Source organism: Chrysemys picta, chromosome 11, assembly GCF_011386835.1.
Source record: "Chrysemys picta bellii isolate R12L10 chromosome 11, ASM1138683v2, whole genome shotgun sequence".
NCBI lineage: Eukaryota > Metazoa > Chordata > Testudines > Emydidae > Chrysemys > Chrysemys picta.
In genome coordinates this window covers 71830724-71857252 of record NC_088801.1, presented here as the reverse complement: position 1 = coordinate 71857252, position 26529 = coordinate 71830724, and the positions used below count along the sequence as shown (strand labels likewise).

General features: G+C 45.7%; 1 protein-coding gene across 1 annotated transcript in view; it reads right to left on the bottom strand.

Moving 5' to 3' along the window:
- Window positions 1-26529, bottom strand: part of LOC101936510 (aryl hydrocarbon receptor-like) — a 116823-nt gene that overhangs the window by 21259 nt on the left and 69035 nt on the right. Inside the window, exons 4-6 of the mRNA XM_065562161.1 lie at window positions 6446-6535; window positions 2038-2161; window positions 1229-1359 (exon numbers count right to left, since the gene is read on the bottom strand). Of these exons, the coding sequence (XP_065418233.1) occupies window positions 1229-1359; window positions 2038-2161; window positions 6446-6535 (345 nt within the window). The remainder of the gene's footprint in view (window positions 1-1228; window positions 1360-2037; window positions 2162-6445; window positions 6536-26529) is intronic.

Below are 26529 nucleotides of genomic sequence, written 5' to 3'. Positions count from 1 at the left end.
TGCTTTTTGTGTGCAAAGTCCTTGCTTTGGCAAATCTCCTACCAACCACTTAAAAAGCTTAGAGGTGATCTCAAAACATAACAGTAATGGAGTTTGTGCACTTGATAGAAGCTTTATGTTGTAATAATAAGGCCTGGCAGGGAAAAAAAAGCTTTATTTTCCTGGAAGTGATTCTAAAGCATCTTTGTTTTTGTGACAGATATTTAACTCTGATGCCTGGCAAACAGATTGGAGAAAAGCACGATTGTTAAAGAGTCTGTCCCTCTGCTCCTTCCATTAAGGGTTGAGTCAGTTCCCAATCTGCATTTCTGGGTCTTCCCCAGGAGAACTCAGGCACTGTGGGAACATCAGAGCTTTTGTTTGAAAAATGTTTTCCATTTTGCAAGTCACTTTTAAAATCACCATCCCAGAATGCTACTGAAAACTGAACTTTAACACGAGCAAATTCTCCTGTCAGAATCCAGACAAATCCCTCAATTTAGGAGACATTGGTCCTTACCCTGATGTGTGGTGAATCACACTATGTACTATTTGGGGGGAGGGGGGAGAAGCAGGGCCAAAGGGGAAGTTAAGCCAGTTTACACCCTCCACTCCAGATCCAGGGGTCAGCCAAGGATGGGGCCGTTCACTGGATGCCCCGCTTTGAGCTGCTGCCTGTGCCCCGTAACGGCCATTCCAATAGCTGCAGATCCCCAGGGTGAATAGATGGGAGATCCACTGGTGTTCGGCAGCTTTGCCCTGATAGATCAGGGGCCACAATCTGCCCCCAATGAAATTAGAAGTGGAAGTATGGCACTTTAGCTGCTACACTAGCCTTGTTCTTAAATTGTCCCACCGTAGGTGCAGCTCCATTGGTGGTAGCATAGCGGAAGAGCTAGTGTGTACAGAGGACACTGTCTGACCCTGTTCTGAACACTTCTAAAGGATGAGGTGCTCAAAATGTCAGTGGTCTGTCTATTCTAGTGCTCCTGCTGGCAGAGATGTGCTGGAAGTGGAAGGGGGACTGAAGAACATGGCTGGAGAAGGCCTTTGTTTCAGACAGTCAAGGACTGCAACAGAACAGAACAGAAACAACCTCCTGGTTCTGGTAGGGAGATGCAGCCCTGGCAGAGCTGTGCTAAGGGACTGTACGGGACCCCTTCTGCAACCAATGGGGGGTGAGGATATTCAAGGAGCAGTCCTGCACTGTCACACTAATGAGGAGCTGCTGATGCAAGTTCTTACTCACCAGGAATCCAGATGAATTATCCAGGAGGCAGCGGAATCGGCACACAAAGCTCCTTTCGAGGAAAGAAGAGTTCTCAGGAGGCAGCTGGCCGGGCTTGTAAGTGATAACGGAGGAGCTGATACTTTTTTCACCTAAAGGATGCGGGATAAAGGAGAGCCCAAATTAACACATACGGAAGTGTGGAGACTCCCGATGAGGCTGGAACGGTGACAACATGCATCAGCAGCTGTATCTATCAAAGGTATTGCAAAAAAAAAAAATCTCCTCTTGATGGACACACTTGGTTCCTTCTGTGTAATTAAACGCCCCATACAAAAACCTGCATGTACATGAAGAACCGGACATTTCAAAGTGAAGCACTGAAAAGTCAGGAAAGTTCCAATGGCCTGCTCCGGGTGCAGCCCTGAGTTACAAGATCTCTCTATTGTTAACACAGGACCTCTGCCTTATTCAGTGCACAAGCTGGACACTGCATAGACAATGAGGCAGCTGTGAACTGAAACAATGAAGGATTTGCCGTCTGGGAGACCTGCACATTACTGCAGCTGAGGCTTGAACCGAGTGGGGTCTGTAGGCAGCAGCTCTAGCGGACGCTCTGTCTCCCCCATTGGCCAGGGCCAAACTCCTCTTGACAGCATCTGCCCAGGACTAACAGGAATACAACAGCATTTTTAAAGCAACTATCTTCTGGAAGCAGTGAAGAGTCAAAGGACACTCCCAATGGCCTTTGGGTGGTACCAGAACTGGCTGGCCAGCCAGCAGGCTCTATGGACAGTGCCAACTCCCTTTCTTTATTCTCCTGCACCTACCATCAGGCGATGGTTCGCTCTCAGGAGTGGGAGGCGGGTTAAGGGCCCAGTGAAGGTTGCGCCTGAATTCCTGCTGGTCCTCGGTGTGGATCAGCTCAAACACGCTCTGGTGCATGACATCTGTCTGGAAGGAAGCAGAGTGATAGGTAAGTCCAACTGTCCATCCCGGGTACCTGCAGCTACCACACAGCTGGGGACAGCCTGGCCTCTCGCCATCGGAACTGCCACACAAACAATGGACCAGATTTCACCACCCTCACTCCCAGGGTCAGTTCCAGGGCCTGCAAAGAATCTCATCCTATTGAGATCAATGGGGCTCCCTATGGAGTAAGGTACCATATCCCGGGCCTGAGCCCGCTCTGCTGATGTCAGTGGGAGCTGGGTCAGGCCAGGGTGGGTAAAGGTGGCCTGCAGGGTGCAAGGAATGATTTTGATCTGTTTTATGGACTCGTTCTTTATTGGGCTAAATTCTGCATCCCGCACCTCCCTGGCATAGTCAGCAGCCCCTGCAAAGGCAATGGAGCTACCTGTTGGAGCCAGAACTCCGCAATGGACCCAATTCTGCCACCCTTACTCACCGTGGGGAAGGACCTGGTTCTTCAGTGGGACCATTTGGGGCATAAGAGTGAGTCAGTGTGGAAGAAACTGATTCAAGTATCAGCGGTGCAGAATCGAGTCTAATCTGCTCAAAGAATCCCAAGAAAACAGATCACCATGATTAATTCTGCCTTTACCCTGTCATCACTTAAAGGGTGAGATTGTGGCTCTGGACTCCACTACACAGGTGTGAAGTCACAAGCTACCCCAGTGTCATTAATATGCAGTGTGTTTGCTGGCAAGATGAAGCATGTTTAAGCAGAAAAAACAAGCAATGCTGGACCAATAAGGTAGCTCTGATAAGAACAAAGGCCAAAAAAGGTTTGTAATGAAGTCACACATCATAACAAAGATCTGACCTCATTTCCCTGCATGAGGCAGAAGAACGAACAAACATGATTTACAAAGAGCAGATCAGAATAATAAAATCAGAAACACTGCCCTCACTGGCGTTTTGACACGCTGTCATTCACTAGAATTTGCTGCAACTTGCCAACTAAGTTAATCCTCAAGATCTTCACATTTAAAATAATAAGACAACTTCTGAATGATGAAATATAAATAAGGTTTAGAATGCTAGAGCCTCATACTGGAGTCATTTAGCTAAGTCCCATGAACATTATAGAAGCTTTGTACTGGTTATATTTCAGTTTATTATAATGGTGGGTTTTTTTTAATGAAAGGACATTCTGCATATTGAAAGAAACATTCTTAAAGCAATTTGACACCTCTGCAGCTGATTTATGCATATGCTGTACAGTACTTAGATTATTTTGATACCAGTAGTACTGAATTGATTACTTAGAAAAAAAATTTCAAACTGAGAAAAACGGCACTAAATCTGTTCCATTGCCTGCAATAATGCAGAGCTATTAATAGATGTCAACTTCACTTATTTTTGAAATTCATAAAGAAAAAATTGCAGATACTGTCAGAAACTAGAGTTCACTTTGCCATGATGGATACAGCTGAGGACTGGGAGTCAAGAAATCTGAGTTCTAATCCTGGCTTTGCTACTGTGAGTCCTTGGGCAAATCACTACTTCTTTGGCTCAGTTTCTCCATCCGCAAAATTGAGCTAATAATGCTTACTTTGGGATATATAGAGAATGAGAAGCACTATATATAAGAGTGAAGTGCTTTATTTGACTTCCCTACAGGTTAAGGCAGGCAAGTCAATATCTACTCCCCACACACAGTTACTGCAATTGCATGCACGCCTCAGGTATCTGTGCACAGCAAAGACCAGTGCTGGATATTTGGATGTGCAATTACAGGATCCAATCCTGTGTTTAAGGCTATTAAATATGTAAATTAGTTGAGCAGTTGCATTTATTTTACTCATGCAGTTGTGATCTGGCCCTGTTTGAAAATCTGGCCCTCCACATTTAAGTGCCCATTTAAGAGGGGCTGTCACCACTTGGGAACTATTTCAAATCAGTCATTTGATAATAAATAAATCTTATTTACCACTGAGATTTGAGATGGTTTTTCAGTGCTGCTTTTGGTAATCCTGAAAAGTAATTTGTGTTTAGAAAAATCCCTCTCTTGCCTGATCCTGCACAGAAGTTCAGACGCTGAATTCGTGACACTGCTAGCTTTTAAATGATACACTCATTAAAACATGTCAATTTTGGTTTTAAGAACAAGCAACTTGGCTTAGTCAATTAAAATCTTCCGACCATGTTAGGAAAGGGACCTTCTGAGGTATCCGTGGTAATGCTGGGGCCTGCGGCCCTGACTCCAGAGATTTTCCTACTATAGCCTGAAGGCACAGTCCAGTGGTGGCTGGAGGTCAACTTGTCCTGCATGGCCTCAGTAAGGTCTTCCATGACAAGCCTGCCAATATTTACCTATCTAGATATTTATAAGGCTTCCATGCCCATGGCATTTGAATACCTCTCAGTTACTGACATATTTATCCTCACAACACCCCTGTGAGGTAGATGGGGAACTGAACTCAGGTTTCCTGTGCCTCAGGTCAGTGCTTTAAATCACAAAAGACCATCCAAAAGAGCTTTGGCCTTCTATCGGTTTGACGAAACATACAAGGCAGATGGAGCCAGCAGGGAACACAGTGCTGGATGCCACAGCTGAGGAAAGGAAGAAGTCTCCATGCTGGCATTCCTTGCAGGTGAAGAAATCAGCTGTGAGGCTAGCCTGCCAACCTGATAGCATGAGGATCTACACAAGATCCCATCAAATGGATCTGGCAAAGCAGAGGAGAAAAGTCCTACTGTATGATTAGAAGATTATGGGTTCGCTGCAGGATTCCCTATTTTCCTGGCAAAGGGAATATTCCCTCTTTAAGGCTATCCTAGTTAAACTGATTGAAACTATAGTAAAGAACAGAATTATCAGACACCTAGATTAACATGATTTGAGGGGGAAGAGTCACCATAGTTTTTGTAAAGGGAAATCATGCCTCACCAATCTACTAGAATTCTTTGAGGGGGTCAACAAGCATGTGGTCAAGGGGGATCCAGTGGATATAGTGTACTTAGATTTAAAGAAAGCTTTTGACAAGGTCCCTCACCAAAGGCTCTTAAGCAAAGTAAGTAGTCATGGAATATGAGGGAAGGTTCTGTCATGGATTGGTAATTGGTTAAAAGATAGGAAACAGAGGGTAGGAATAAATGGTCAGTTTTCAGAATGGAGAGAGGTAAACAGTAGTGTCCCCCAGGGATCTGTACTGGGCCCAGTGCTATTCAACATATTCATAAGTGATCTGGAAAAGGGGTAAATAGTGAGGTGGCAAAATTTGCAGATGATACAAAACTACTCAAGATAATTAAATCCAAAGCAGACTGAAGAGCTACACAAAACTCTCAAAAATCTCACAAAATTGGGTGACTGTGCAACAAAATGGCAGATGAAAATCAATTTTGATAAATGCAAATAGGAAAATATAATCCCAACTACTGATATAAAATGATGGGGTCTAAATTAGCCGTTACCACTCAAGAAAGATCTTGGAGTCATTCTGGATATTTCTCTGAAAACATCCACTCAGTGTGCAGCGGCCATCAAAAAAGTGAACGAATGTTGGGAATCATTAAGAAAGGGATAGATCATAAGACAGAAAATATCACATTGCTTCTATATAAGTCCATCATACGCCCACATCTTGAATACTGCGTGCAGATGTGGTTGCCCCATCACAAAAAAGATATATTGGGATTGGAAAGTAAATAAAGAAGTGTTATTTCCTCCTTCTCATAACACAAGAACTAGGGGCCACCTAATGAAATCAATAGGCAGCAGATTTAAAACAAATAAAAATAAATATTTCTTCACACAACGCACACTCAGTCTGTGGAACTCTTTGCCAGAAGATGTTTGTGAAGGCCAAGATCATAACAGGGTTCAAAAAAGAACAAGATAAATTCACGAAGGATAGGTCCATCAATGGCTATTAGCCAGGATGGGCAAATGGTGTCCCTAACCTCTGTTTGCCAGAACTGGGAATGGGCAACAGGGAATGGATCACTTGATGATTCCCTGTTCTGTTCATTCCCTCTGGGGCACTTGGCATTGGCCTTTGTTGGAAGACAAAGCTAGATGGACCTTTGGTCTGACCCAGTATGGCCATTCTTATGTTCCGACAAAACATTTTGAAGAAAACAGAAGTTTTTCCATTTTTTGTCAGAACAGTTTTTGCAAAATGTTTCCAGGTTTCACTGAAAAACCTGAAACCCATTGGCTGTCAGCTATTTCCCAGGTGAAAGGATATGTTTTACCAGCTAAACCAAAAAAGAAAGTCAAAGGCCAAAGAGAAACCATGTTAAAAAGTGATGGAACATCCTACTAACCTGGTGAAATCCAAGATAGTCTTGAATCGTGTGCGAGGAATAAAATATCAACCCTTCAGACGTCACCACCAGCACAAAGCCATTAAGAGCCTAGGAGAGAGGGGGACAGAGTGAGCACCAGAACTTAGCTCCCAACCCAATACCACTGCATGTGGATGGAAACCAAGAGAGTTGAGAGGTCAGGTTACCCTATGACAGCTTTCTGATGGTCAGCTGCTAGTGGGGATAAGAAAGTAGTGAGGGTAGGACAACAGCGTAGACAGTTGTGAGAGACTGTCAGCTGGCCATGTCCTGGAGGCACCATGGTAGGAGTGGGCCTGGAGGAGGACAGGCTAGTTTGGGGAAGGCGTTCCATGCATGAGGGGAGGCTTGGCAGAAAGTGGGCAGGTGCTGCTGGGGAAGCAGACAAGTGAGCAATACAGGCTGGCATGGCAGGCAGGGCTGGAGCAGTGAAGCATTACATTTTCAGTTGACACAGGGCATGCATGAGGGGATAACCGACAGGCTGGCACGTGGGAGTGGACAGCGAGTGAAGGGTCCATTTGTAAAGCATCGTCTTAAAGATGGCAGCTGAAGCCACGTATGGGGGCCAGATCACCTAGAGACAGGGTGCACCAGGGGAGCAGCAACAGGCTATGCACAGAGCCCTGAGGGACCCACCCAAAGTGACTGCTGTTCCATTAAAGAGGGTTTGATTGATCTATTCAAACAACACACGAGTGGACAGACACATTCAGTTACAAAACCACTGAGCTAGCTCAGCACTGGCTCGATGGACTGTGGCTTCCCTTCGCCAGTGCTGAGAGATCAGAGAGACTGCAAAGAACTGCTCAGTGTATACAGACAGATGTAGCCCCATGTGACATCCTATTACCTCTCTTTTTCCAAAATATCTCCCTGGACAGCCTGCTGGCTACCTCTGCTTTCACTTAGTGCACAGACACGGTGTGCTACAGCAACACATAGAAACAGGCAGTTAGGGGAAGTCTTTCCAATGTCATCTTCTCTGCTACAATTACCCTGAACTGTTCCTCCTAGACCTACCTCTCCGTGCTATAGGTGAGGGGAAAGCATCACTCATTTTGCACAGTTCATAACTTTGAAAGTCAGTTCTTACCACACAGAAACTGTAAATCATGCTTGAAAGTAAATACCGTGGGCCAGACCCTCCAACCACCTCCAATCAGTTGCTTTGCACTGACCTAAAGGGGCTGTTGGGGATTCTCCAGGTGGTGATAAACTGGGACATTCAGACCTCCAACATGCAGGGCACAGCTGAATGTCTCCTGATCCCTGATTGGTGGAATGGTCTCTAGAGAACGTTACTGTGGACGTAACTTAGAGCAGCTCTTAGGCTGCTGTAAGTTACACCAGGGTTGAACCAGCAGGAGGAGCAGAAAGGTGGCTTAGTTCCACTCCTCTCAGGTCCTGATCCCAGCACTGTTCTTATGGCCCCATATGTTTAGCGCCTAATGCTGGGATAATTACTTCGCCTACAAGAGACAGTATTTGTGATACTGTCAGGAGGGAGGAGAGCTTGTAAACCAGTTTGTATTCCCCTTTAACACTAGTTTAACAAAAAAAAATAATAAATCTCTAAAATAAGTACACATTTGGTTTACACACAGCACGTTGAAGCTATTTCAGTCCTGGGGGAATTCTGTGCCACTGCGCATGCAGAATTCATGTCCCCCTGCAGATTTCTTTTCTTCCCCGCAGAAAATTATGGGGAAACAAAAAGGAAGCCGCAAGAGCAGTCACATGTTAGCGTGGTTTCTGGTGTCCGGAGCAGCCAGCAGAGAGGTAAATCTCCATGGGGGTGGGGCAAGGTTGGAGATGCCCATGGGTGCATTTTGGAGTAACAGGGGGGCATAACCCCCTCAGACAGAGGCGAGGCATGCAGGGGGAAATGTGGGGTTATGTGCCACTGTCCCCATCCCCATTTCTGTGAGTGCAGAGCTGCCTGGGTGAAGGAGGGGTCTGCTACAGCTAGCTGACTCTGCCACTGGATGCTGTCTCCTGGTCCTAGTGCTGGTTTTCTCCCCTTTGTGCACTGGGAGCATTTCTGTTTTCTGTACAATGGGGAGTGTCTACGGTGGGTCAGGGCAAGGAGGGAGGACATGGGAAAGAGGCAGTGGGGAAGGAAGGGGGGATAGGATAGGGCAGGGGGAGGTGGATGGGGAGGGGAGGAAGAGGGAATGGGGGAGTGGCAGAGGGGAAGGGGATAGGATAGGATAGAAGTAGGAGCCCAACATGCAGTGTCCTCTCAGCCACCCTCACAAGCCCTCTGCACCCAGACCCCCACCCCACTGAGCCCCAATCAGCTGCACCTGGATCCTACCCCCAGGCCCCACTCCCCCGGCACCCAGACCCCCTGCTGAGCCCCAACCACCTTCACCCGTAACCCCCCGCCCTGTGCATCCAGATCCCCCACAGAACCCTCTCACCCCACCCCTGGATCCCCCCACACTAAGCCCCTCCACACTTGGATCCTGCTGGACTGAGCCTGCATGTCCCACACCTGGTGCACCTGGCACAGGGGAGCAGAGCCTCAAGGTGTTTCAGGGGCAGGCCTGGCCCTTGATGGTGAGGCTGCACCTGACCCTGACACAGCTCGAGTCCCTGTCCGGAGGGGGGGAGGAGGTGGCAGGGGCCTGCAGGGTGATCTCCACCCTGCTACTAACAGAGGTAAGAGCTACTTTGCAGGACATTTGTTCTCATCATTTCTACCAACAGCACAACACACAATTTAGTCAGTTTGCTATGCTGGAGGGAAAAACACGTTTTCAGTAAATACATGTGATGCTAAAGCAGCCTGATGCTTGCGGCTCTGTCTTCTGCTACATCACAAAGTCAAGCCCCTGCGATGCTGCGCTGTCACTTTACAGTACACGTGCAGTCAGCTGCACACACCAGATATTTAACACCAAATATCATTCCCCTAACAGCGGATTGCCACCTCTCTATTAGACAGCAAATACACAACCAATATTTGTAGGGGTGGTTCCACCCATGCTCAGTGTTTGATGGACCTGACCCAAAGCCAAATGACGTCAATCAAGAGACTTCTATTGACTTCACTGAGCTTTGGATCAGGGGATATATTCCTAATGCTTAGAAGATGGCACACACATCCCAGCTCCCTAAATTTACTCCCTGCCTCAGAAAAATGTACACAGTGGACTGGAACATCACCCAAAATGGACCCAACTATTCCCTCAATATAAAGCATCTAAATATAGTCCTAATCTGCTGATCCTATTAGAGCAACATGGCGCTAAGAAATTTTATTTCTTTTAATAGTTGAACCTCTCAGTCAGTTTCCCTATAGTTTTGGTTGGGGCCGATACATTTTAGCAGGCTGTGAACCTGAACAGCATGTTTTATTTACAGTGGGTTGAATCCTGAGGGTTGTTTTCTCAGGTTTTTCTTGATTTTTATTTAGCCTTTCCTCAGACTAATTCCCACCGAGCACAAAGATTGATATGAAGTCAGTGGAAGCATACACTGAAGAATGGCTGCAGGATTCAACCCACCATCATTTATTTTTATTTCCTACATATTTCAAGTAGGCTCGTCACCAAACCGTCTTGGTGCCATTTACACAATTTAATTTTGAAAGTACAGTACTTTCCCCTTCCACTTTCTTAAAGGCCAGACACAGAAGAGTAGCCAGGACATCAGTCAATTGGCCTTGTGCTCCTAAATGCCTTAAGAATGTGGGAAAAATCTCCCATGAGGGTCCTGAAGCAGAGCTGAGTCTAATAAGACTGGGATTGTGCATCACTTTAACGATAGGAGCATAGATGAACTCAGCTCAGAGGGAAGTCATAGCATCTGCCAGGAAGCATCACCTGCACTATTTTCCTCTTGGGCTCCACACTTAGATAATGCCCTGTTGCTACCATGACACATCTCACCACTCTCTAAAATCTCCCGGAAAGATCTGAGCAGAGCCAACTTAAAGCAATTCCATCCAGTCCCAGTATTCCATTGGTGTAAGGCAAGATATCAGAGGTCCTCGTTGTAGACCCAGACATAAGAACAGCCATATCGGGTCAGACCAAAGGTCCATCTAGCCCAGTATCCTGTCTACTGACAGTGGCCAATGCCAGGTGCCTCAGAGGGAGTGGATCTAACAGGCAATGATCAAGTGATCTCTCTCCTGCCATCCATCTCCATCCTCTAACAAACAGAGGCTAGGGACACCATTCCTTACCCATCCTGGCTAATAGCCATTAATGGACTTAACCACCATGAATTTATCCAGTTCTCTTTTAAATGCTGTTATAGTCCTAGCCTTCACAACCTCCTCAGGTAAGGAGTTCCACAAGTTGACTGTGCGCTGCGTAAAGAAGAACTTCCTTTTATTTGTTTTAAACCTGCTGCCTATTAATTTCATTTGGTGACCCCTAGTTCTTGTATTACGGGAATAAGTAAATAACTTTTCCTAATCCACTTTCTCCACATCACTCATGATTTTATATACCTCTATCATATCCCCCCTTAGTCTCCTCTTTTCCAAGATGAAGAGTCCTAGCCTCTTTTATCTCTCCTCATATGGGACCCGTTCCAAACCCCTAGGATCCGTTCCAAACCCCTACAGACAGGACTGTGGCCAGATGTCTACAAGCAATGCAGATTGAAATTTGGTTCTGCTCTAAAAAGTGACTTGGTAAATATGACCCCCTATCTCAATTGGCCTGGTTCTGGTTTGTATTATTCACATTCATATCCATTTACTTTAGTCAATCACATTTTTACTGATTTAAAATCTTGTTAGCCCTGCAGAGCCAACATAGTTGTGACTAAGCCAAGTTCTATAACTGTTTATGCATCAGCAACAAATGCCTTGCTAAGATCCCATCAGTCACACTTATGAAAGGCTACTGGAGACATGGCAGTTGCAGGCCCAGATTAACTCTCCTGTGGGGCTGGGGCTACTAGATTTTGTGGGGCCCCTGGGGGTTTGGAGTGGGGGAGTGGGCTCAGGGCTGGGACAGGGGATTGGAGTGCAGGAGGGGGTGCACCTCCAGCTGGGAGAGTGGGCTCTGGGGTAGGGTCAGGGATGGGACAGGGGGTTGGGGTGCAGCAGGAGGTTTGGGGTACAGGCTCTGGGTGGGAGTTTGGGTGCAGGAGGGGGCTCAGGGCTGAGATGGGGTTGGGGTGCAGGTGGGGGTGAGGGGTCTGGGAGGGAGTTTGGGTGCAGGAGGGGTCTCCGGGCTGGGGTACGGGTTCAGGAGGGGTGTGAGGTGCAGGCTCCAGCCAGGAGGAGTTTACCTCACGTGGCTTCTGATCAGCGGCGCAGCAGGGCTAAGGCAGGATCCCTGCTGGCTCCACGCTGCTCTGCTCCCCGAGGTGGCTGGCATGTCTGGCCTCTCGGCAGAGGGACCAGACCGCTCTGCACAGTGCATGCTGCCTGTGCTCACAGGTGCTGCCTCCACAGCTCCCATTGGCTGCGGTACCCGGCCAATGGGAGCTGCGGAGCTGGCACTGGGGGCGGAGGCATCACGCAGAGATTCCCAGAACGCCCCTCGTTGGGGCACATTGGCGAGACAGCGCTCACGACTCCAGCCCCGGGTGGGGGATGACACCAAGGCTCGGGGACCGGTGTCTGGCCCACGGTGTGGCGGCTTGCCACAGGCCGGATGAAAAGAAGCAGCAGACCGCCTCCAGCCTGCGGTCCTGCGGGAGCCCCCTTAGCCTGAGGCCCTGGGCTGCAGCCCCTAAAGCTCCTGCGTTAATTCGGTCCTGGGCAGTTGCCTGGGTATCACTGAAGATGTAGTGAGACTGGCAGAGCCATTAGTATCAGCCAGAAAGAAAGAACCCACCCTATCTCAGAGCCCAGGTTGAGGTTGCAGGGCTGGGGGACAGACAAACGTATCTTTTTTACTTGTAACCTGAATACATTTCAGCCAGAGTGCGCTAAGAGGCAATAACGTACAACTCCACGGAACCATTCTTACACTGTAGAGAGAAGAAGCATAAGGGATAGCTCAGTGGTTTGAGCATTGGTCTGCTAAACCCAGGGTTGTGAGTGCAATCCTTGGGGGGACCACTTAGGGATCTGGGGCAAAATCAGTACGTGGTCCTTCTAGTGAAGGCAGGGGCTGGACTCGATGACTTTTTGGGGTCCCTTCCAGCTCTATGAGATAGGTATATTTCCATATATTTATACTTCCGGGCCTCAGCCTGCAGGCCCTAGCAGCCAGCCAGGAGCTCTCTCTACTTCTCCTGGTCTCTGCTTGCAGCACTGCTTTGTCCCAGATGCTGGCGCTCCTTCCTCCTACTAGGAGCCTGGTCTTCTCCCCTGAAGCTCCAGCCAGCTACTTAACTCTGCTCAGCCCTGCAGCCCTTCTTATATGAGCCTACCGGGCCATGACTGGCTACTCCTCTCAGCCCCTTTCTAATTGGCTGCCTCCAGTGCAGCCTCCCTAGGGCTGCTTTTAACCCCTTTTTCTGCCTGTGAGGGGCAGCTGCCCCATCACATCGCCTTTTAACAGATACAAGTGCTGAAGCCTTTCCAATGCTGGCAGAGCTGCACTGACCTAGCAAACACAGAAGGTGCCTTCTGTTGTGTTTTGTCACAGTTATGAACCTATTCTGTCTAGTCTCTTAACTCTATCCTAATTAGAGCTGATCAAACATCAGGAAATTCAGATGTTTCAATGACTGTTTTCATCCTGAATCGAGACAATAACTTGTTTTGTTTTGACATTTCTGATTGAAGTGAAATATTGACATTCCTGAGTTCAACACTGAACTATGTCTGAATTGTCACAGTGCCTCAAGGGAGCTGAAGTTTAGGTTCCTCACGCTCCCCATTTTCCCGTATGGACTGCATCTCCCATGATAAACTGTGGCCCTGATATGCACATGAGGCACAGAGCACTTTAAGCCAGAGGTGCATCAGGGTGAAGGGTAAATCAACCAAGACAACTCAAGCAGACACAGATTAATATTCAACTGACCTGAAAAGAAGTGTTTCAATTTGGTTCTCAAAAAGCTAGAATGTCTCAATTTGAGATAAAGAAATATTTATTTTGGGCCAGGTGTTTTTTTTTTAATTAACAAAAAGCAAAGTTTTCTGGGGGCAAATTTCAATTTTGTGGCAATCAAGTTTTCAGCAACTTCAATAATTAATCCATTAATAATTTGCCAAATACACAATATCAGACAGCTGAATATTTTCAGCTTGTATTTTACATATTCCGATTAAGATGCTCATACTCCTCTCTCGTAGGCAGACAGCAGTAGAGATAGACTTAAGTGCACTGATACCAGAATTATTTCCTTCTCTCCCTCCCTCCCCAGAGATATCTCACAAGCTCCCAAAGCCCAAACATGGCATATAATGGGGGACAAAGGCCCAAAATAGAAGCATAAAAAAGAATTATTAGTATGAACTAGGGCTGTCGATTAATCACGTGATTAACTCAAAAAAATTAACTGCGATTTAAAAATTAATTGCGATTAATAGCACTGTTAAACAATAGAATTCCAATTGAAATTCATTAAATATTTTTGGATGTTTTTCTACATTTTCAAATATATTGATTTCTATTACAACACAGTATACAAAGTGTACAGTGCTCACTTTATATTGTTATTTTTGATTACAAATATTTGCACTGTAAAAATGATGAACAAAAGAAATAGTATTTTTCAATTCACCTCATACAAGTACTGTAGTGCAATGTCTTTATCGTGAAAGTGTAACTTACAAATGTAGATTTTTTTTGTTACATAACTGCACTCAAAAACAAAACAATGTAAAACTTTAGAGCCTACAAGTCCACTTAGTCCTACTTCTTGTTCAGCTAATTGCTAAGATAAACAAGTTTGTTTACATTTACAGGAGATAATGCTGACTGCTTCTTATTTACAATATCACCTGAAAGTGAGATCGGGCATTCACATGGCACTTTTGTAGCTGGCGTTGCAAGGTATTTACATGCCAGATATGCTAAACATTCGTAAGCCCCTTCATGCTTCGGCCACCATTCCAGAGGACATGCTTCCATGCTGATGATGCTCGTTTAAAAAAAATGCATTAATTAAATTTGTGACTGAACTCCTTGGGGAAGAATTGTATGTCTCTTGTTCTGTTTTACCCACATTCTGCCATATATTTCATGTTATAAAAGTCTTAGATGATGACCCAGCATATGTTCATTTTAAGAACACTTTCATAGCAGATTTGACAAAATGCAAAGAAGGTACCAATGTTAGATTTCTAAGGATAGATACAGCACTCGACCCAAGGTTTTAGAATATGAAGTGCCTTCCAAAATCTTAGAGGGATGAGGTGTGGAGCATGCTTTCAGATGTCTTAAAAGAGCAACACTCCGATGCAGAAACTACAGAACCCGAACCTCTAAAAAAGAAAATCAACCCTCTGCTGGTGGCATCTGACTCAGATGATGAAAATGAACATGCATCCGTCTGCTCTTCTTTGGATCGTTATTGAGCAGAACCTGTCATCAGCATGGACGCATGTCTCCTGGAATGGTGGCTGAAGCATAAAGGGACATATAAATTTTAGCACATCTGGCACGTAAATATTTTGTGATGCTGGCTACAACAGTGCCATGTGAATGCCTGTTCTCACTTTCAGGTGACATTGTAAACAAGATGTGAGCAGCATTATCTCCTGCAAATTGTAACCGAACTTGTTTGTCTGAGCAATTGGCTGAAGTAGGACTGAGTGGATTTGTAGGTTTAAAGTTTTACATTGTTTTATTTTTGAATGCAGTTGTTTTATGTACATAATTCTACATTTGTAAGTTCAACTTTCATTATAAAAAGATTGCACTGCAGTACTTGTATTAGGTGAATTGAAATATACTATTTCTTTTGTTTTTTACAGTGCAAATATTTGTAATAAAAAAATAAAGTGAGCACCGTACACTTTGTATTCGGTGTTGTAACTCAAATTAATATATTGGAAAATGTAGAAAACATCCAAAATATTTAAATAAATGGTATTCTATTAGTGTTAGTGCGATTAATTGCGATATATTTTTTTAATCGCACAACGAATCGCAATTAATTTTTTTAATTGCTTGACAGCCCTAGTGGGAGCAGATGAAAGTAATCCAGGATCAGTTCTTTAGCCTGAACATTCTCATTTGTGATCCCTGTTCTGTAATTCAGCCTTTCTGATGGGACTAAATCGACAGTAATGAGATCACAGCAGGCCTGTGTAGAATGGCCAGAAATATTTGTCTAGAACAACAGACACCCGCTTATTTATGAGGGACACTGTGGTGGGGCAACTGCCCCACCCCCTGAGAAAAGGGCTGGAACAGGCCTTTGAAGCTGTGCAGGCTGGCAGCCAATCAACAAAGGCCTGTGGGGAGCCAATCATGGCAGGGCAGAGGCAGCCAATCAGGGCCGGGTGAGGCTCTATATAAAGGCTGCCTAGCAGGCAGAGAGGCAGTCTCTCCTTGGCTGGCAAGGGAGAAGGACCAGCTCCTGAGGAAGGAGCTAGCACCTCAGACAGAGCAGTGCTGGACAGGCTCGGGGAAACTAGAGAAAGCTCCAGCCCCGTTACCTGCCAGGCTGTGGCCCCTGCTACGAAGGGCCGAAGAGGTGCACAGGGCCAAAGGGGAAGTGGCCCAGAGAAGTAAAGCAGACAGGAGGGGAACGAAGGAGGGCAGAAGGAGGCTGCTGCTAGAGGGTCACTGGGTCGGGACCCAGAGTAGCAGGTGGGCCTGGGTCCCCCTCTTCCCCCGTTATACTGCACCTGGCCACAGAAGACGGTGGCCAATACAGACTGCAACTTGCCCCTGAGCTAAGGGTCTAGACTTTGGGTTGTGGCTGGCCATGGAGGCAGGTGCGAGTCCCAAAGACTGCTGTTAATCCCCTCTTCCCCCCCGCCCCGGAAGTCTGGGGTAGTGGGCACTGCTGGAGGGCAGTGTCCTGAAGAGGACACCGCCGAGCTGAGAGCAACGCAGGTCCCAGAGCAGAATGGACAGCGGACAAGACACCATGCACTGAGGGCGCTCTGCAGTGGACAGAGCTAATTCCCGGAGCAACCAGTGGGAGGCGCCAGTGGTGGTGAGTCTTGACCCCACCACAGGCACTCAAGAGGTACTCACACACACTCCACGCCCCCAGTTCCTCTATGTGGAGGACTGGGAAGAGTTGCTCTTACATCCGGTGTGGTCAGGAAAGTAAAACCAACAAGCCTGTGTATTTAAATGGCAAGATCCAAGAGATTATTCAGGCAAAATGGATCACCCTCAGAAAATGGAAATCCAGCCCAAAGGAACAGAAGCTAGGTAAAATATAAGACAAAAGTTCACAGATTTTAAGGCCAGAAGGGACAATTGTGACCATCTAGTCTGACCTTTTGTACAACCCAGGCCAGAGAACTGCCCCAAAATAATTCCTAGGGCAGATCATTTAGAAAAACATCCAGTCTTGATTTTAAAATTGTCAGAGGTAGATTGTTCCAATGGTTAATTACGCTCACCGTTAAAAGTTTACACCTGATTTCCTATGCTGGATTGTGTTAGACCTTTCTCTGCTAGACTGAAGAGATCCATTATTAAATATTTGTTCTCCATGTAGGTACTTATAGACTGGAATCAAGTCACCCCTTCTCTTTGGTAAGATAGACTCAAAAGCTTAATCTCTTTGTCACTACAAAGACATGTCTTCTAATCTTTTAATCATTCTTAAGGATACAATTCTGTCATGGAGGTCATGGATTCCGGAACTTTCTGGGACTTCTTCTGGGTAAGGGCTGGAGCAGCGGACTGGAAGTCAGCCCCAGGGATGCGGCGCAGCGGCCGCCAGAACAGAGTGGCGATTGGGGTTGGGTCAGCTCCCCTGGGACTAGAGCAGGAGCGGTCAGCCCCTGCCGCAGTAGCAGTGGCAGGGCTGGAGCAGCTGCAAGCCCCAGGAGCACTCTGTTTGTCCCCACTGCCCCAGCATATTTTTAGTAAAAATCAGGGGCAGGCTGCAGGCTTCTGTTAATTTTTGTTTATTCCCTGCAACCTGTCCCTGACTTTTACTAAAGATACCTGTGACAGAATCCTAACCTTAATCATTCTCCTGAATCATTCTCTGAAACCTCTCCAATTTATCATCATCCTTCCTGAATTGTTTGCACCAGAACTAGTGCCAAATGCAGAGATAAAATAACCTCTCCACTCCTACTTGAGATTCCCCTGATTATACATCCCAGGATCACATTCGCTCTTTTTGGCCCCAGAGTCACACAAACTTTATATGAGGAGAGACCGAAATGATTGGGACTGTTTAGTTTAGACAGCAGATAAATACAAGTGGTCAGGCATATAAAATAATGAATGGAATAAGAAAGAGGGCAAATTGTGTACTCCTATTTACCTTCTCTCTTCATACAAGAAGAAGGGGACTTTCATCAACTGAAAAGCAGTACATCAGAAATGTCATTGAAAGAAGATGCACAATACATACTTAACCTGTGGAACTCATGGCCGCAAGGTTTCGTTGATGTTAAGGGCTTATTAGGATTCAAGAACATATACACAGTGACAGAGAGAAAATAAGAAATTATAAGGGCTATAAAACCTCCTGATCCAGGGTGTAAGCAGCCTCTAAAAGACAGGTAATAGGAAAAATTAATAATTTTCTACTATGGTGCTTTCTTTTGCATCATCTGGTACTACATGCTACATAAAGCATTTTGGAACAGGATTTTTATATATAAGCCAGAAGAGCTAATTTTACAGGATTCCGTTGGGGAGCATGTATAAGCAAACAACAATACACACACATAAGAGCTATAGCCACCTACCCACATGTCCCTATGAATACAACTGTCTATTTTGTATAGAGCTATCTACAATATCAAATGCCATATAGTAAAATATGTATACTCATTCAGGCACATTCTAAACCCAAACATAGTGATACTAACTAGATGAGTGGTATGTTCTGTTTTTATCAAATAAACACTTAAGTTCTTTCGCCTGTGCGGAATACAGAGCACTAAGAATTCCCAGCACAGCTAATGCAGCCACCAATATAAAATTTTAGATGCATTTTTAATGGTACACAACTTTCAGACTTTACGGTTCAAAGGCTTTCCACCCTCTTCTAGACTTCAGTGACAGGAAAATCAATAGTAAAAGGGGAATGTCTGTATTCCCAAGCAGGAATTTGCATTGGCTTGTATATTTTTAGCCAGTCCCCCACCTCTTTTCTTCAGGGGAGACTAAATTCAAACCTTCTCAGTAGTCTTTGCTTGTGTTGGTCTGAGGAGGTCCCCATGTTGCCTTCAGGGCAGCACAGCTGGGTGTTAAATAAAAGATGGGAGGCAGTTCAGAAATGAGGCACTATCTTTAATGAGCATCTGCCAGAAGCAACACTTCTTTCATCACAAACCTTTCTGCAGTGCAGTTTCCTGAGTCGGGCTCTATGTATTGCTAGGGATTTTGAACAGTCATTGGCTGGTTCAAAGGGCGGCTAGCTCTAAGTTAACGTCTTCTCAGAGTCCAAGCAGAAGTTGAGGTGGAAGATCAACACCACTGATCTTGTATCTCCATGGCACACTAGATGTGTGTGTTAAGATATGCACTACTTCAAACAGGAATTATTTAGGGAAGTTCTTTGTTTTATACTGTTTTATACTCTGTTTTAGACTAGATGATCACAATGGTCCCTTCAGATCTATGAATATAGCTATTTGTCTGAATTCACGGTAGCCTTAGGATTTTACTGGTTTCAGAGTAGCAGCCGTGTTAGTCTGTATCCGCAAAAAGAACAGGAGTACTTGTGGCACCTTAGAGACTAACAAATTTCTTAGAGCATAAGCTTTCGTGGGCTACAGCCCACTTCTGGAACTCCTGCATTTGCTTAAGCAGATAACAGTTGTCAGTTCTGAGAGGATATTTGCTAACATCAGCATCTGAATATCCCTGTGATGTTCCATGTAGCTGTCATGACTGTCTGTGATCTCAGTTCTGGGACACGATGACCTATTGAGCTTGCAAATTATGTGACCTATATTGGCTCCTGATTTAGGCCCTAATACGGGGCAATATTACACCCTTCTCTGTTAATACCCACAGGGCTGTCTCAAAGAAATGTGCAAGGTTGGGGTGCTCTCTTCCAAGCCCTGGATATCTGCAGGGAAGAGATGCTCTATGCTGCAGAGGTGCTTTCCGCATTATGCTGTTCTCTGAGGCTCCCCTCCAACCTGGAAACATGGTTTCTGTCATTGACTATTCCAGCTGCCCTTGCTTTATATTCCCACTGCAGAGCAGAGGGACAGCCAGGAACAGGAGTCAATACGCCCAGTGGCAAAGCCATGGGGATTTCCGCCAGCATCCAAGAGGAGCACCCTGAGTCAAGAGGCAGCTATTCCTTGTCTCTGCCCGCACCACACTGATGCCAACCACCCCAGTCAGCCTTGGGTACATCCAGAGACTGCTGAGCAACACATGAGCAGGCCTTGTTGGCCTGGATCCCCGTAACAGGGTCCCGCTCCACACAGTCTCCCTCCCTGCAGAAACTACACAGGCTCCTCCAGGTGTGCACTCAGCACTTTTATTTGTAGTTCCCTCCACCAATATCACCAGAGTCCCCCTGCAACAGTCTGTTTACAATGTTAACTGAGCTTTTGGCCCAGGCACTAGTACCTGAGGGGAAACAGAGGTCTCCTTACTCTGAGCACTCTGTGTGACTTGCCCCAGCTAGCCCGGTTCCCCCTCGCTCTCCCTGCGCTCCCCTCCTGTGCCTCTTTTATCAGCCCTCAGCTCCTGGGGCCACATGAGTTATTACCTCGCCCAGACCACCAGCCTGATTAGATCATTACCCCCAGTCAGCTTTCCCGGGGGCACTAATTGATCTAAGTGATCAGAGTGCAGGCTCACTTGCTCACTCCCTGCACTCTGACACACTCCTTCTTCCTGCTGCTTCGGAGACTTTGCCACTAGTACCAGCTCCTCACCTTATCTCACTGTGATAGGGAGCATGGAACCATCAGGAGTAATTTGGGGAAAGAAAATAAAAGTACAGCATGGTCTGGGGCAAGAACCCTGCTCTGGGCATCAGGAACAGTGGTTTCTAGTCCGAGCTCTGCAACTCTGGGCAGAGCTCCTCCCTCTATCTCAGTTTCTCCATTGGAGAAGCAATCGCTTCTGTGCACTGTGTGAAGAGTCCTGTCTAAGGGTACATCTACACTACAGGGGGGAGTCGATTTAAGATACGCAAATTCAGCTACGTGAATAGCGTAGCTGAATTCGACGTATCGCAGCCGACTTACCCAGTTGTGAGGACGGCGGCAAAATCGACTTCTGCGGCTTTCTGTCGGCGGCGCTTACTACCACCTCCGCTGGTGAAGTAAAAGCGCCGATTCGGGGATCGATTGTCGCGTCCCGATGGGACGCGATAAATCGATCCCCGAGAGGTCGATTTCTACCCGCCGATTCAGGCGGGTAGTATAGACCTAGCCTTAGAGGTAGGGGTATACACTCAATGTTAGCCTGGCTGTGGCATTCTGAAGGATTAGTGGGAAAAGCCCTGTCTCGTGTAACTGAGACACCATGCCTTTTGGCCATCTCATTTGTTTCCCTTTTTGAATGTGGCTGAGGCTTTACTGACCGCAATCCCTGTCAAGTCAAGCCGTACTTCCAGAAATGACGACAGGTCCCGCTGGGGCATGCTCGGTAGACTCCACTTACATCATCACACAAGACTTTGTGTGATGATGGCCAGGGACTGCAGTCTGGCTCAAAGGAGTGAGGGAGGACGGCAGAGCACAAAAATCTCGGTCAGAAAGTAGTGCAGCAGCCAGCACTTGCCAGCGTTTCCCTGTCCCTCAGACAGCATTAGGCTCGGGGGCACCCACTTCCAAATCTGCACCTGCAAAGCTAAACTGCGACTGGACCAAGCGTGCAGCTCCAAAACCCCATGATCTCAGTCACATTAATGTCCAGAAGTGTGTGTGAACACCAAATCCCGTAACCCGGGACGGAGGCAGCTAGAACCAGGGTTAGCTAGTCTCCGATACCTGAGATGTCATGCATTCGGTATTCCGAGACTGCAAAAGAACGAGCAGAAATCCACAGCAATTATTAAGAGGCATCATAGTGTCAAGTCTGATTCAGTCCTGTGCAGAAATCCTACTGTATTAAAAGGTTCTCAGGCTTGCCCCAGAAGTTTTAATAAACAAATAATATTGGTTCTGTCACTTTAACCACTGCTGGCAATTCGAAGCCTTGACAGCCAACCCTGGACTGTCTTCCCAATTCACTAATGTATAGATGTCTGAAGTAATTAGAGTCTGATGTGCATTCTTAGCCAAGTTCAGCTATTGTTGCTGCCAATTCCCTTTTCATTGTCCAGATCTCATTCTCTCCCCCCGCCCCTTTATTCTAGACACAAATGGTCTCTCTATTTTCAGAACAGATCTCACTGTGTGGGAATCTACTGCAGAGGTTAATTAATGCCACCGAATGGACTACTTTTAACCCTTAGAGCAGGCTACTGGCAGAAACATTTCTATACGATGACAACAATGATCATTTTTTCCAATGTTTCAATTGTCTGTTGTTAACCACACTGATTGCAGATTGGTTTCATTTCTGGTGAGCAAGATATTAGCCCCACTCGTGTTCTACATTTCACAGTGATACAATGGAACAGTGATGCATTTGAACAAATAATTGTACCCCCTGTTTTAATACACAGAGACTAGGGGCCTTATTCTCATTGATGCTAAAACCTCTTTTCACTACTCTGTCAGAAGAAAGGGGTCTCAAAGAGGGTTTAAGTCACACTAAGTTTAAGCTCTTTTACGTTACTCAAGTGCTGTTTGGGGGGGCATGAGGGTATGTCTACAAGCTAGGGGTGACAGTCCTAGCTCACACAGACATACGCACGCTACCTCTCATTGAGCTAGCATGCTAAAAATAGCAGCGGAGCCAGGGTAGCACAGGCAGCGGCGTCATGGGCTAGTACATGCCTGCCCAGAGTCCGTGGGTATGAACTTGGTGTGGCTAGTCCTGGTGCTACCCTGGCTCTGCAATTAATGAGTCTGCTTTACAGCCTTAGCTAACAACCAGTTGGCTTTAACTCATGCAGCAGAGACTCACGAACTAAGCCCCAGGTTTGATGCTGCCCGTGTCAGTGTTACAAGTGGGGGGCTCATGCAGGATTTCAACTAGGAAGTCTCCAAAGCTCAGGATGCGCTTCCTCAGCTAGGGAAAGCATGTAGCCAACACACCTTCTGGGTGTGGTGTTCTGTCCCATCTAGTGGTACCTGGACCACTAATTAGTCTGCTCTAGTCAATTAGCTTTTAGCTCATGCAGTAGAGGCTTATGCACTCAGCTCCAGAGGCCCCAGGTTTGATCCCGCCCGTGTCAGCATTATACTAGGACTCACAGCGCTAGCTCATATCCTGTAGACATAGGCTCAGTGAAAATGTGAGTCACACCTGGTTTGTTCTTAGAATGTGAGGTTTGAAAGGTTAGAGCTCCGTAATTAGAACATAAGAACGGCCGTAGCGGGTCAGACCAAAGGTCCATCTAGCCCAGTATCCTGTCTACCGACAGTGGCCAATGCCAGGTGCCCCAGAGGGAGTGAACCTAACAGGCAATGATCAAGTGATCTCTCTCCTGCCGTCCATCTCCATCCTCTAACAAACAGAGTCTAGGGACACCATTCCTTACCCATCCTGGCTAATAGCCATTAATGGACTTAACCACCATGAAATTATCTAGTTCTCTTTTAAATGCTGTTATAGTCCTAGCCTTCACAACCTCCTCAGGTAAGGAGTTCCACAAGTTGACTGTGCGCTGCGTAAAGAAGAACTTCCTTGTATTTGTTTTAAACCTTCTGCCTATTCATTTCATTTGGTGACCCCTAGTTCTTGTATTATGGGAATAAGTAAATAACTTTTCCTTATCCACCTTCTCCACATCACTCATGATTTTATATACCTCTATCATATCCCCCCTTAGTCTCCTCTTTTCCAAGCTGAAGAGTCCTAGCCTCTTTAGGCTAGGAGGGATAGCTCAGTGGTTTGAGCATTGGCCTGCTAAACCCAGGGTTGTGAGTTCAATCCTTGAGGGGGCCACTTGGGGATCTGGGGCAAAATCAGTACTTGGTCCTGCTAGTGAAGGCAGGGGGCTGGACTCGATGACCTTTCAAGGTCCCTTCCAGTTCTAGGAGATGGGATATCTCCATTATTAATTAATTAATCTCTCCTCATATGGGACCCGTTCCAAACCCCTAATCATTTTAGTTGCCCTTTTCTGAACCTTTTGAATTTGATGTCAGGAGATGAGCAAATAAAAACCAGAAAGGATATACACAGGAGTTTTGGGGACAGATTTCAGAAGTGATTTCGTCACCTCAAGATGCAGAAAGGCACCTCAGTGGATTTTCAAGTGGCACCTAACTAAGTTAGGCACTTAGGCATTCTGAAACTCTTAACAGATACCTCTCTACAGCTTTGAGTACCCAAACACCATTAGCAATCCAGCCCTTCGAGGATAATGTTTTCAAAAGCACCTATGTGACCCCAGTGCCTAAATCCCATTGACTTTCAGCAGAGGGACATAATGCACTTTTGAAAATTTTACCCTTAATGAAGGAGGGGGGTGTTTGAATTTTTAAACCCATAGTATCTTACAAAGGAATTTACAAATAAAGCTTGAAATTACACTGCTTTTGTTTAAGAGACTGAGGTGCTAGTTACTATGAAACCAGGAGGATGTACACAATATTTATTATTAAGCCAAGGCAAAAACTACAGTGACAGCTGACAGCACATAGCAGCAGTTTGGGGTTAAATATAGTATAAATGTGGTATAATTATTCCAAAAACATGTATTGTAAATCCAAGAAATGTGGAGGTTAAACTATAAGAAATTCACAACATGCTTAGGCATGGAAATGTTCACCCAAACAACCTTAACTCAGCCCTGTAGTGACAACATCAAACAACTGTATTTTTATGATTGGGAAGAAGGTAGGCGAGGCAATGACTTGTATGGGACCAACTTCCGTTGGTGAGCAAGACAAGCTTCTGAGCTTACACAGAGCTCTTCTTCAGATCAATGTGCTCTCTGGAAGTTCAAAAGCTTATCTCTCAGACCAACAGAAGTTGGTCCCCAAAAAGATTTTGCCTCACCCACCTTGTCTCTCAAATATCTTGGAACCAACATGACTACAACACTGCAAACAATGTTTATGAATCAGGCACATTAGTGTTTGTGGTCACAGTTTAGGTGAAATTTTAAAAGACATACAAAATGTTTCTTTTCTCTCACAGGGTCACTACAGAGCAGAGTTAAGGTGACCTAACTGCACACACCTTCATACAGAGTCTGTGATAAAGGTAGGCATTGAATCTAGAGCTCAGGAGTGCCTGGCCAGTGCCTTAACTTCAAGACCACTGTGATTCTCTGATTAATCAAACCTGTTCTGCAAAAAGCAATTGCCTGTAGGCATTTCTGTTCTCACACTTTTGAGCAAAGGCACACAAAAGTTTAATATAAAGCTGTCAAGGCTCCTTCCCCACTCTGAACTTTAGGGTACAGATGTGGGGGCCTGCATGAAAACTTCTAAGCTTAACTACCAGCTTTGATCTGGTCCGCTGCCACCACTCCCAATGTGCTAATTCCCTTCCTTGGGTAGCCTTGAGAGACTCTTCACCAATTCCCTGGTGAATACAGATCCAAACCCCCTGGATCTTAAAACAAGGAGAAATTAACCATTCCCCCTTCTTTCTCCCACCAACTCCTGGTGGATCAAGATCCAACCCCCTTGGATCTAAAATCAAGGAAAAAAATCAATCAGGTTCTTAAAAAGAAGGCTTTTAAGTAAAGAAAAAGGTCAACATAATCTCTGTAAAATTAGGATGGAAAATAACTTTACAGGGTAATCAAACTTAAAGAGCTCAGAGGACCCCCCTCTAGCCTTAGGTTCAAAGTTACAGCAAACAGAGGTAAACACCCTAGCAAAAAGTACATTTACAAGTTGAGAAAACAAAGATAAACTAACACGCCTTGCCTTGCCTTGCCTTGCCTTGCCTGGCTGTACTTACAAGTTTGAAATATGAGAGACTTGTTCAGAAAGATTTGGAGAGCATGGATTGATGTCTGGTCCCTCTTAGTCCCAAGAGCGAACTTCCCCCAAAACAGAGAGCACAAACAAAAGCCTTCCCCCCACCAAGATTTGAAAGTATCTTGTCCCCTTATTGGGCCTTTGGGTCAGGTGTCAGCCAGGTGACCTGAGCTTCTTAACCCTTTACAGGTAAAAGGATTTTGGAGTCTCTGGCCAGGAGGGATTTTATAGTATTGTACACAGGAGGGCTGTTACCCTTCCCTTTATAGTTATGACAAAAGCAAAAGCCAGAAAGCTTTGAAAATAAAGAAGTGTTTTTAGTTAATATTGTTTAAAAGGCTGGTGTTGCCATGTAATTCAGAGATGCTTCCTCAGTTCTTAAACCAGAGCTGATTACTTGTGGCTGAATGGGGACCAAAAGGAAGGAACATCCTTTCTGAAGAAAGAAACTTCTGGTTTGGGGATAATCTGCAACTGGTTTGCAAACTAGTCTGCCTACCAAGGAGCAGCAAACGCCTGTATGATCTCAGAGGCAAGGCCCTCTTAAAAATACTGTGATGTACTGAAGATCATTTTTATGCAATCACAGCACTATTTGAGGAATAAATAAGGCTCTTGTGACCTCACTGCAGCAACAACCTTTCACCATAGAAGTGAATTGTTCTATTCGCTAGAGCTTGGAATGCATGGCTCAAAGACATCCAAGGAGAACTCAGCATCCAGGATATTTGATCAGACCAAAAACAGCTACTGATTTATCTTAACAACATAATAGACTAGAAGCATTCGCTACATTTCCCCTTGATGCCTGTGTAAAGTTCAGGGTCACAAATGGCAATATCAGACTGCTATATTGATGGCATTCAATCAAATGTAGGATTTCCCCACCCCCATTTAAAATTGTCACAGATATTGTATCCAGCACAGAAGCCTGTACCAACAGTCAGCATATATAACTCTCAACCTCTGATTCTAAGTTGGGTTCCAGATCAGGGTCGAAGTCAAGGGTCAG